The sequence below is a fragment of the Microchirus variegatus genome (genome assembly GCF_963457635.1).
Source record: "Microchirus variegatus genome assembly, chromosome: 3".
Taxonomy (NCBI): Eukaryota; Metazoa; Chordata; class Actinopteri; order Pleuronectiformes; family Soleidae; genus Microchirus; species Microchirus variegatus.
Genome location: NC_139804.1, coordinates 8,333,476 through 8,345,895, shown reverse-complemented (window position 1 = coordinate 8,345,895; position 12,420 = coordinate 8,333,476). Strand labels below are relative to the sequence as shown.

At 39.9% G+C, this 12,420-nt stretch overlaps 1 protein-coding gene across 2 annotated transcripts in view; it reads left to right on the top strand.

Annotated features, from left to right (window-relative positions):
- LOC310924902 (cell division control protein 42 homolog) overlaps positions 1-12,420 on the top strand; it is a 45,839-nt gene that overhangs the window by 11,682 nt on the left and 21,737 nt on the right. For both annotated transcript variants that reach the window (XM_083886755.1, XM_083886756.1), the window contains exons 2-4: positions 6,353-6,493; positions 6,990-7,062; positions 8,738-8,847. In XM_083886755.1, coding sequence (XP_083742881.1) covers positions 6,389-6,493; positions 6,990-7,062; positions 8,738-8,847 — 288 coding nt within the window. In that variant the 5' untranslated portion in view covers positions 6,353-6,388. The remainder of the gene's footprint in view (positions 1-6,352; positions 6,494-6,989; positions 7,063-8,737; positions 8,848-12,420) is intronic.

The following is a 12,420-nucleotide window of genomic DNA, read 5'->3' as shown; positions in this document are numbered from 1 at the left end:
TTACGAATGGTAATTAATCGTGATTAATCGTGATTAATCCACAGCTACCCTGTGATTAATCTGATTAAAAATTTTAATCTTTTGACAGCCCTAGTCTATACCCGTGCGTCATCACAACATCGTTTTGGTGGTTACCGGGGGAAAAATAGCGCGTCTTTCGGGCGTCCTGCCTAAAAGTAGGGCGTCTGATTTCTTATTATTTTCAGTACGGGGCGCCCGAACGCCCTGCTGGCTAAAAGTCTGGGGAGCTGTGCTTCTGAGAGCGGGTGTGCTGAATATACTGGCCAATCACAAGACTCTGTCTTCTGGGTGAGAGAGTTGAGTCTCAAATGTTGGGACTGGGAAACACCGTCAGAAAAGAGGATTTCTATCAGCTCGTTTACAGCAACTAGGAGGTTTTTGACCATAAAAACAAGTTGATGTATGTAAGTAGACCTCCATAACTAGCATATATGTGCTCAGGCCGGTTCGAACCCTGACCTGTCCGCAGCTGAAGTGCCCTTGAGCAAGGCACCCTGCTTCCCGAGCGCCGCTGAATACAGGCAGCTCACTGCTCTGGGTTAGCACGTACTTCACCTCTCTGTGTGTTCAGTAACTCACGGATGGGTTAAAATGCAGAGATTGGAAATTTCCCCACTGCGGGACTCTTAATCTTAAACAGGACCACTCTATGTGAGCTTTAAACGTAAAGTTTAGTGCTATCCAATACAAATAAACACAATTTTAAACCACTCACAGAAACTACAACTACAAATACACCGTGCTGCTCCAAGTGAAAGAGAATGGTGATGATGACATAAATGAGAGGCTGCTCAGAGTCTCGCTGTAGGTGAATGTGGAGCCAACTTCAGCCTCGTGATGAGAGGCTAAAGACGTTTACCCGGAGTGAATGTCTGTCGGATATCCAACTTAAAACTAACTTCACTGCGGTGCATAATTGATGCTTGCAACGTAATGCTTTCACACCGTGGTTTGTTTGTTGACAGTCATTTTCTCATTCACATCGTAGTTTGCGCTGAATCCAAAATAACCCCACACTTAAACGAAGACGGTGCCTCTTCAAACATTGTTTCTGTGGCATGAGTGGCAAGTGCATTGCTGCTCTCATGTCTCCGCTCCTGGAGACGTGAGAGCAAATTGGATCAAATTGCACGGCTATACAAAGTTTTGATAACGTTTTGCAACGGGCCAAAACGTACCGAAATAACACTGTTTGCCGATGTGTATTGAACCAAACAGGGCGTACCAAACGGTTCGGTAAAATACCTAGTGTGTGTAGGGGTGTCACGGTATGAAAATTGCACCTCACGGTTATTGTGACCAAAATTATCGCGGTTTTCGGTATTATCGCGGTATTTTTTAAAAAGTGTGTGAATATGTTCAGAAAGCATTGATAGTCCTAAATACTATGCATTTTTAATATGCTGGCGGTGGGCGCTGCAGCTGTACTATCATGTTAACATTATTGACACAGTATTGTGGGTCTTAAAACCATAAACTTTGTGTTTGAATTAAGGTTGTTTTATCACTGTGAATCACTCCTAGTTTCGGTGTGGTGATCTCACATTCCAGAGCCTTTGTTGCTTTTTCAGCCAATCAGCTGACGATCACGGAGAATACACATGGCTAATTAATATGCAGCTCTCACTCAGAGAGAGCGAGGGAGGGGGAGAGATAGGCCTGGAACTTTCCTGTGCTTATGTGTGTGCAGTGCGAAATTAAAGTGTGATTGTCATCAAAGCAGTCATCAACAAAAGCTTTGTTTGACAAAGGAAGACAAGGAGAACATGACACTAATTGTCTGTGGCTGAACATCTTCACAATGACAGCGAAAGCACAGAGACTGCTGGGGTGTGGACTGTTAGCATTTTAAGCTAGCGATCTTTATGCTAACGTGTTAGCAGACTTCATCGTCACAAAAACAACAAACAGATGGATTATTCACCAGCTGAAAGAGAGCAGGACACACACGGTAGTTGTCTGAGATGATGACGTGACGCCAGCACCGCGCTATACTGTCATGGGTGAGTTTTCATATACGTATATGTAGGGCTGAGCGATATGGAAATTTGAGATTCACTGAAACTTTATAATAAAGTTTAATGATGTAATGTAAACATGAGTCATCTCCCTTTACACAATAATACAATATTTTACTTATTGAAACATTGTATATAAACAGCTGTGACAACTATCACATTAAATTGCTTTGGCTGGACACTAGTGAACATTTCCAGTACAAAAACAGTAAACATGGCCCTGGCACAAATGCTACCTGAAAGTTTAAGGTAGATCTCTAGATATATTTTAAAAGTAGAACGAAATCTGAGCCAAAATTGCACAATATGTAGTGTAAACCAGTCAGTTATTCTATCATTTACCCAATTATAGTTTTTTTTTTAGCTTACAACGGCATTCATCATAAAGCTGTGGCAGTACCGTCTGAGAAAAGTATTTTCTACCATGGAGCTCGTACCTGGGGTCTTTAGCGAAGCAATAACTAATAGCGTTTGTTATATTTTTGCTCCGCTTTGATAGTTTTTCATACGGGGCAATGGCTGCAAAGCACGACTGGATAGATTATTGTTTCACAGTGCCGCTTCCGCTAGCGATGCTAACGGCAGACATCGTGCTAGCTTGAGCCCGCAGAGTCACCGAGATAATAATTTTTTTTGAAATGAAGACGGTAATTATTATCGTCAATAATTTTATCGCGGTTTACCGTTACACCGTTAACCGTGACATCCCTTAGTGTGTGTATACATACAGTACTGTGCAAAAGGTTCAGGGCACCACCAGCTTTGTTGTTTTTCTGTCTGTCAAATTCTGTGATCATTGGCATTTGAAATGAAGGGATGCGACTTAAAGCTGAGTCTTATATATTAGAGAGCTGTCAATGAGTTTAACTCATGCAACATGTGTATGTAATGTAGGGCTGTCAATGTTCCCTTTAATTTTTCATGTGTCTGAGCATATACGCAAGCTCCCTGAGCGCACTGAGGATCACTGTGAGCAACAGTTGTGCACGCTGTAGCCACACACCAGTATCACACCTGTTCAACACATGGGATCATAGCAAGTTGCATGGCTTATTAAAAGAATCAAATTACAACAGCAATTTCCATTAGTTTACTTTTAATATTTTTGAGGGTTTACCACTCAACCGCTGAGCTACCGGCTTTGGCCGATTCCCTGTCCCATCTTGAGTCTTCGTACAATTCCAACAGCTTTCAAATTAGCTTTCTGCTGAATATGACGTTTGAGGTAGTCCAACTTCCATTCAGTCCACATTTTTCCATCCGAAAACTTGCTTCTTACTTTGGCTTCGCTGCATGTTTTGCAGAGCGGACCTGTCTCACTCGAAAAATAAAAAATCTCACCCAGTTTCACCACTTGTTCTCCTGTTTCCACATTCTCCGACAGCCATTCCATCCTAAAAGCACCACATTTCTTTTTTACTTTGCAGGGATTAAAACTTTTTTCACCACCGTCCCGGAAACGTCCCGAAAAACATTTTGAACCGTCCCGAATCATCCTGATTCGTCCCGAAAATCTTTTTTTACATTTTCAGTTGTTACTTACTGATAATATAATAAAAACACAATACATTATGTTGATAATAAATAATTTATTTATTTCCAGACTAGATTTGTTGTGTTGTAGATGACAACCAACACACTCAGTCACAGAACTGTGGGCTACCGGACCTAATGCCACTACTCCACCATTTAGTGACTGCATTTAGTGGGTTGTAGTCATCATGAGGAGGGCCATGCATTGAGATTTGCATGAGGCTGTTTAGGGCTGTCAAAATTACTCAAAAATGACTTTTGAAAAAACACAAATATGCGAATATCTGTATTTGCGCATGATATCAATGACGCGCGCATCTGGTGTGCGCTGCATCTGCTGCATCTGGGGGCTTTAAATCAGCCAGACTGTCAGGTGATGACAGCATGACGTCAATAACAGGACGAACAAATACAACCAGACATAACTACTTGTAGATGTAGTTTATTTAAGTTTAAACATATTTCACAACATATTACCTACACAAAAATATGTAAATTAACTAATGACCAAGAGCGCAGATCTCTCTCTCTCGCTCGCTCTCTCTCTCTCTGCGCATACTGGTTTGGAGACTTTCCATCGTTTAACAGGTGATGTTCCACAGTGAACTCGCTCTGTTTCGACCGCCGAATTATCGGTGTATCCCTAAATATAACATCTTTATTGACAAGAATGATGTAACCGTAATAATGACGCACTTGATAATGTGACTTGGGTTTCAATCGGCACCTGGACATGCGTGTGCTGCGCTGATTACATGGGGGCGCATGCGCTCTTGTTCCCCGGTATAGAAAAAGCCGTGGTGTATAAAAAAATCTATTTTAAATAAATAAACAAGCAACGCTAAGCCTGGCGGGGCTTCATTCAGTGAGTGAAACAAACATGTCAACATTAATGAAATGTTTACATGCAGTGCGGGCGCGCAAAGCAGACAGCCGCGCTGCGGCTCCAGCGGCGCACAGTGAGAGAGGAGCAGTTTCTGCGTCTCACTGAACAACACAAACATGAGCGCGCAGCCATTTACCTTTTCACATTAGTATTTCACACCGACCGCGAACCCGTTCTGGTTCACAGAAAGTGTTGAAAACTTAAACAGAAAAATGTAGTCAGTCAAAATTCTCTTTCGTCCCGTGGTCGTCCCGAGAGAGAATATTGATCGTCCCGATGACAATTAACTCATCCTCGCCCTCTCCCCCTCCTTCTCGTTGTCTGAATAAATACTAGAACCTCATCTGCTGACACGGAGAAAGACGACGAGGACGACATTTGACCGGCTGAGGATACCGTAGCGCTCAGGAAAGGGAGGGGGTGAGCAGAGGAGCAGTTCGTTGTTGTAAATTTCAGCCTCTCCTCTAGATGTCACTATAAACTACTTACTTCACCTTTAATCGAGGAGTCTGGTGTATTTAGCACAGAACTGCTGAAAGCCTGCTTTCGCGAGTGACAAGCCGAATGCAGACCTATTTTTTGGCACAAGCTCGGGTCAGGTGGTTGTGTAATTCTCGTCACAACCACCATCCATTTTCTCCTTAGCACACACTTTCTTCTATGTCCTGTGCCATACTCACTCTTTACACGCTTGTAGACTCTCAAATGCAGGCGGCCTTCCAACTCCACTGAATCACGTGATGTAAAGGCACTTCATGTGGTAAGAGAGAAGGCAGCGACAAGGCTGTGTTTGCAGCGAGAGAGAAAATAGGATTGTTTATTTGCGATGCAGCTTATGAAATAAAATGCGGGCAAATCAGGCTCGCTTAATAAAATCATACATCTGTGATATTATAAGAACTACGTTTACTGCTATTTTTCCCTACTGGGCAGTAGTATGGCTTTGTAAACCATTTTTTTCACTCTGCACCAACTTCCATAGAGAAAATCAGTGGTTTTACATCACAGCACACAGTTATCGATGCAGTGCTGCCCCCATCAACAAGTTCAAATGTGTTATTTTTTTTATTTCAATGTTTAAAATACTTTGTTTGGATTTATGAAAGAGATTAAGGAGAGCTAAAAACACACTGATTTTCTTGATGGACTTGTGGCATAGTGAGCATTTTTCAAAAGCATTCTTAAGATTTTATTTGGTTATCCTTTTGTTAAATTGCTAAAATCTGAATCTCTGGGGTCCCTGCTGTATCCATGTCTCATGCTGGTTGCTTGCACAGGAAACAAGCCGGGGGTGCTCACAGCGTTGACAGCATTGTCAGAACTTCAAACAACCACACTTCAAAAAACCTGTACTACAACTTAATAATGTTAACCTTTTGGTAACTTATGAGTGTGGTATAATAACTCATATGAGCCAGTAGTCATTAACATCTTTTATTGTGTAAAGTATTGTTGTTGATTGGATTTCCAGCTTTTTTCTTGAGAATGTTATGGATGGGGAACAATGCCAATCTGGTGTTTTCTCTTTTCTATCATATGTACTCCATCCAAATGGATTTAAATCTACACGAACACAGCCACAAAATGTGGAGTGACTGTGAAGTACATTGACACTGATTTTAGTTTGGGCTGCAACTTATGATTCTTTTTTTTTATAATCGATTAATCTGTTTATTCTTTTAATTAAAGTAATTGTTTGGTCCATAAAATGTCAGAAAATGTTCATGAACCTCCCGTGTCCATACAGAGATTTGTATGCGGGCCTTAGTTCATAGTTCATTTATGTGTGTTCTCTGTAGATTATAGGTATTGATATCTTATGGGGAGAGTGTCTACAACGTATTAGTACTGTGAATTAAAAAGGTTTTTCTCTCCATTTGTTTTTATGTTTCAGATCTTGAATGAATAGAAAAGACTGTAGAACGCAGCTATGCAGACCATCAAGTGTGTTGTAGTTGGTGACGGTGCTGTGGGTAAAACCTGCCTGCTCATCTCTTACACCACAAACAAGTTTCCCTCTGAATATGTGCCTACGGTAAGTGTATGCCTAACTATAATAGTGCAATAATGCAACATTACAGACGACAACTGCCACCAAACACCAAAGTAGAAGAAAAGAGGAAGCCTAGTTCAAATTTTAGCTGTTAATCTCAGTTGATGGTTAAACTCAATCAGTTTCTAGCTTAATGAACAATTTAACATTGATACTGTTTTATGATTAAATTGCAAGTTTTGTGTGAAAGTTTAGCCGAGCCCTGTGAGCTGATCTCATTGGTAATTGTTTATCAGCTTAAAAGACTTGTATAGCACAGGATTGGGGAGCTCTTGGTACCCCATGATTCAATTAAAATTCAAAAATAAAATACTGTGCATTAATGCTCTGCAATCAAATTATCAGATGTATTAACTTCCAAAGCACTGGGTGAACCCGGCAAAGAAACATTGGACCTTTTTACAGCAGTGTCAAATATATTTCATTAATTGTTCACTACTTTATGATGACTCACTTGAGTTTTTTGTCTGCGTTGCAGGTGTTTGATAACTATGCTGTTACAGTAATGATTGGAGGCGAACCCTACACTCTGGGCTTGTTTGATACAGCAGGTATGTATTTTCATTTTCAAGCCATCTCTTTTTTAGGGTTAGGGTTTTGCTTGAAGTCCAAGTTATGTCTCGGAAATAACTAGTTGCAGTGTCTTTGTGAATACACACATTTACTCTGACATAGATTTTGATGCACCTTCACTATTTGCATTTAATCACAATGTGATTGAACAAATAAATTAACAAGGATCAGTGATTAAAAAAAAAAAAGAAGAAGCCCAACAGGGAGAAATGGGTGGAGTCAGCATATAGTGATGATGGTGGTTCTTGGATGATAATTTTGAGGAATTGTTTTCCACTATTTTGGTTTAGTCCAACCCACTGTGTTGTTGTAATGTGCGCCGTGGCTAATGAGAGACAGACAGATTAGCGTTGCAATAAATTAGACATGAATTTTGAGCTTTTCATTTTAGGCTACAGTCAATCCTCCTGTCGCATCCCTGTCAAAGACATCAGCAGTGTGGCAGCATTTTTCAAAAGTAGATGGCGGTAAAAAAAAGTGGAATGCAAACTTTGCAAGCAACAGTTTGCTTTTGGTTTGCATATCACTTAAAAACGGTAAGCTAAGGTTGCCGTTTTGAGTTAATGAACATATCAGAATTGGCATATTTCAATGTTTTAGTCTAATAATCGTTGATTTGTTTTATAACTGCAGGCGCACCTGCCCGGAACAGCGGCAGCGTCCCGCAGTCTGTTTGTGTCTCAGCCGCGAAGCTGAGCTCCTATGTTCAGTCTCACTCTGTGTGAGGACATGCACAGAGACAAATAATCTAAATATTCCTCAACAGTTATTGTGCTGATATTACTAGTTGACATTTTCAGATATCACGGGCTATGGTATTACGCAGATGAACGTAATGCAAAACGTTGTCAGAACCGTCAGACTCTGTTGAACTCCAGCCGCAGTGCGGCTCTTTTAGTTTGAAAAGAGCCCCCGATTATATGATTTTTAGTCTTAATTTCAGGGCTTTAGTCGACTTATAGTTTCTTTGGTTGATTACAGCCCTACTGCCAGACAGACTGAAGATGTGATGGACGTTCCATTTGTTTGTTTCCTCATATGGACATTTTATTCATGTCATGTTTTCAATGTGTTCATGTGTTCTGATTGGTTTGTTGTGAAAGCAATAGAAGACAAAATCAACTTAGAATAAAAGCCATGATATCACTCAGTCACTGATGTGAAAGTTAGCACTGACTAGATACAGGTGAACATGAAAGAAACTGTATGGTGTGCAAAAGGCCTTAGTTTTTAAAAAAAAATTTAGTTTTGTTTAGAGCTGCAACTAACGATTATTTTCGTAATCTGTCGATTATTTTCTCGATTGATCGATGAATCAGTTGGTCCATGAAATGTTAAAAAACGTTGATCAGAGTTTGTCAAACCTGGAAATGACAATGTTCTTGAATGTCTTGTTTTGTCCATAAACCAAAATGATTCAGTTTTAATGATTTCTTTGTTTATGTGGAGCAAAGAAACAAAGAAAACATTCACATTTAAGAAGCTAAAACAATCAGAAATCTTGTTTTAATCATGAAAAAAGCTTCAAACCGATGATCGATTATCAAAATAGTTGCCTATTAATTTAGTAATCGATTAATAATCGATTCATCGAATAATTGTTTCAGCTCTAGTTTTGTTGGTGTGAAACATGTTTTTCTTTTGTTTCTCCAGGTCAGGAAGATTATGACAGGTTACGACCTCTGAGTTATCCTCAGACAGACGTCTTCCTCGTCTGTTTCTCCGTCGTGTCCCCCTCCTCCTTTGAAAATGTTAAAGAGAAGGCAAGTTAAGCCCATTTATTTGTCACATATTTATCATTATTGTCATGAAAAATGTTTGAATTCCTCTGGTCAAAGAAAGTTAAATTTTTTGTTGTCGACTAGTCTATTGATGATTTTGTCGATTAATCACGATTATATTCGTTAGCACCTATTTTGGTCTTCTGTTTAACCTACATACAGTGGACTGAGGCCTGAACCGCCTGGAAAAAATGCCTGTCAAACCTCTGGGTGATTTCAGAAAGGACCTCGAAAACCTGAGCTTCAAATTCAGTGTCAATGCCTACTAAATGATTGATGTCTCAGCCTCTGTAGCAGATAGGAATTACATTCAAAAAGTATTTGAGAGCTTACACCTGGGAAATTGAGATTTAGTTAATTACACCTTCACAAAAAATGTTTTTTAAAGTAAAGTGAACAGCGCTATTTTCAATTAAAAAAAGAATAAGCAAATAAAGTAATATCAACTTGTGTCAGTGCCTTGATTTAGTCCTGATGGACTGTGAAGAACAAGAACAGCATGTAATGACTGTAACAGTCTGCTTCACATGTGACGTTGATAGTGCTTACAGCGCTGTGGCATCTGCAGGTAAATCCACTGTCACCCCTGGTGTGCGGTTGTAAACACGGTGGTAATTCTCCGTCTTAGGTCACTTTCAAAACCTTCAAACTTATTGTCGTTATCGGCGACCTCCTCGTCTTCAAACATAATTATGTCTTAACCATAAATCCAGGTCGATTGGTTCAGCACGTTCGAAGTCATCAGCAATGATGTTATCGAAGCCGAGAAACTCCTCAAATCACTGCCTTACGAAATCTCTTTGCTACCAAAGTCCTCTATGTTTGCTCGAACACATTTCAAAACAATGTCATGAGGAACCCTTATACCTGAAAATTGACGTATCCGCTTTCCTCGTGTCAATGGTAGAATTATGCAGCAGCACTCCCGGCTTTAATGGTAGAAATGTGGCAATACGCCATCAATGGGTTAATAACACGACATTTACAGTTAAATACCTGAAACAATTAATCACAGATTTCTTACAGCTTAAATATCAAATTAATATGCTCCAAATCACACAGTTGATAAGTCAAAATGGTTTATAATTCATTATAAATGCTAGTGTCGACAGGGACTGAAATTAAGTATGTCGAAGCAGCTTCGCCTGTAATTCACTGATTATTTCCATTAACGTAGGTGAACTAGCGTTCGCTAAGCTAGCTTCTTCCATGATTTTCCGACTGATAGACACAAACATATTATGTACTTGCATCATAGGCCGATGGTTAATTAATAAATGAGCATGTGATTTAAAAATATCTATGAGGTATCAAAGTTATTTGTGTCATAGCCCTGGCTCAGAGAGCAAGACAAAGAGGGAGACCACACATTTTTAAAGTAACTTAAACTGAATTTTATTTATAAATACAACTCCAAAACAACCTAATAACGAAGTCTGTAATCTGTAAAGTCAGTAATGTGTGCAGTGTGGTTTGTAAGTGAGGTGTGGTGAGGATTAAACAAAGTAACACAAACCAAACCCAAAGCAGGCAGCAAGTGGTCAGAGAGAGAGAGGAGGGTTCGTCTCATTTGTGAACTCACTTCTCTGCAGTACTACTCTAACCCGTACGCAATGATACAGTGGCTCTGGGGTGTCAGCGTTTAAGGTGTTCGTGCATCGCCGTAGTGCTACCATGGAATGAGAGTTGTGCTTCACAGAGATTGCATATAACATGAAATGTTCCCAAACTTTGGATCTGTTTTCGAGCAAATTTGTGCGTTCTTCTTCTCTGCTTCGGGATGTAAACAGCGAGCAGTACTGCCCCCAGCACATCCTGTGTATAGCTCGAGTGTGTGTTTGGTCGTGTTTGTTTGCACTGCAGTTACAGATGAGCATGAAGCGTCCGGTGTGTGATTTACAACAACATGACGCGCCAACGCTGCAGCCCTAATTCACAATATGTCAGTCTTTGTGGTCTGCGTTTGTCATTGTTTCTCTGAGATAGCTTTCTGTATCCTTCCCCTAAACCAAGATGTTGAACAATCATTGTTTTCAGGTCATTTGAGAGTTGTTTTGAGGCTCCCATGTTGCCACTCTTCAGAGAAGATGCAAAGAGGAGAAACACTTACAATTGGCCTCCTTAAATACCCTTTCTCATGATTTGATTCACCTGTGTATGGAGGTCAAGGGTCACTGAGGTTACCAAACCAATTTTGAGTTCCAATAATTAGTGCTAAATGTATTGAAATAAATAAAATGAAAAGGGTGCCTAAATGTATGCACTTGCTAATTTTGTTTAAATAATTCTTGCACACTTTCTGTAAATCATATAAACTTTATTTCACTTCTCCTGTCTCCTATATGATATATTTAACTGAAATCTTATCCAAAACAACCAATGATTTATAAAGGAAAATCACAGTGGTGCCCAAACTTTTGAATACCACTGTATATATATATGTTATGTCTGATATGTGTCAGTACTGATATCTGTGTGTCACGGCGCACATGCTTATATCAGACAAATGGCCGACTGTGTAACGGCAGACTATCGATGTACATATCTGTGTTGATAGAATGTTTGAAATAAAACCAACCTCGCAATTTGAAGGATTTATGTCTCAGCAGCAGCGCGTCATACTTCCGGCAGCGGCGGACTGATTCTGCTGCCGGAAGTATAGTGCTGAGAAAGTAGTCCCTCAAAAATTCATGCGATGCAACGTTAGTTTTGTTTCAAATATTATTCTATCAACACAGATATGTACATCGATAGTCTGCCGTTACAATCGATTTGCCTCGGGAGCACTGTGGAGTCGGTATGAGTGTTTTTAATGCCATGCTAACTTGTATCATTGTCTTGCGCTAGCCATAGCATCAGCGAACTCTGCAACTACAAGAACTGAATGACATTTCTTGAAAACGTCTCCAGAGGTCTCCATCACACCGGCTGAGTTGGAAAATAGGTCTTATGTTCAAAATTCCGAACTATCCCTTTAAGAGTTAACAGCAACAGATTCCAAATGCAAATGTCACTACTGGAATCAACTCCAGAACTTTTACCTGCTTAATTGAAGATGACATAATGAGGGAATAGCTCACACCTGTCCATGAAATAGCTTTTCAGTCAATTGTCCTATTACTTTTGGTCCCCTAAAAAGTGGTAGGCACATATACAAAGTGTTGTATTTCTTAGACCGTTCACCTGATTTGTAAATACCCTCAAATTAAAGCTGAATGTGTGCAGTTAAAGCACATCTTGTTAGTTTCATTTCAAATCAATTGTAGTGGTGTATAGAGCCAAAAAGAAGAGAATTGTGTCGATGTCCCAGTATTTATGGACCTGACTGTTTTAGCAGTTTTCGGATCAAATATGAACAGAAAAAAAATGTATGCAAGTAAAATGATTACCTGGCAGAAACTTTATGTTGTGAAGTCATGTATAAAACTCAGTGGAAGGAAGGATCTTTATTGTCATGATGGAACTAAAATTGCACAAGATGGAGGGTTGATCAGAGCCGCTGCGATTGAGCACTACAGTGGAGCAACCTGACCGAATGTGTCTTCACATTCATAC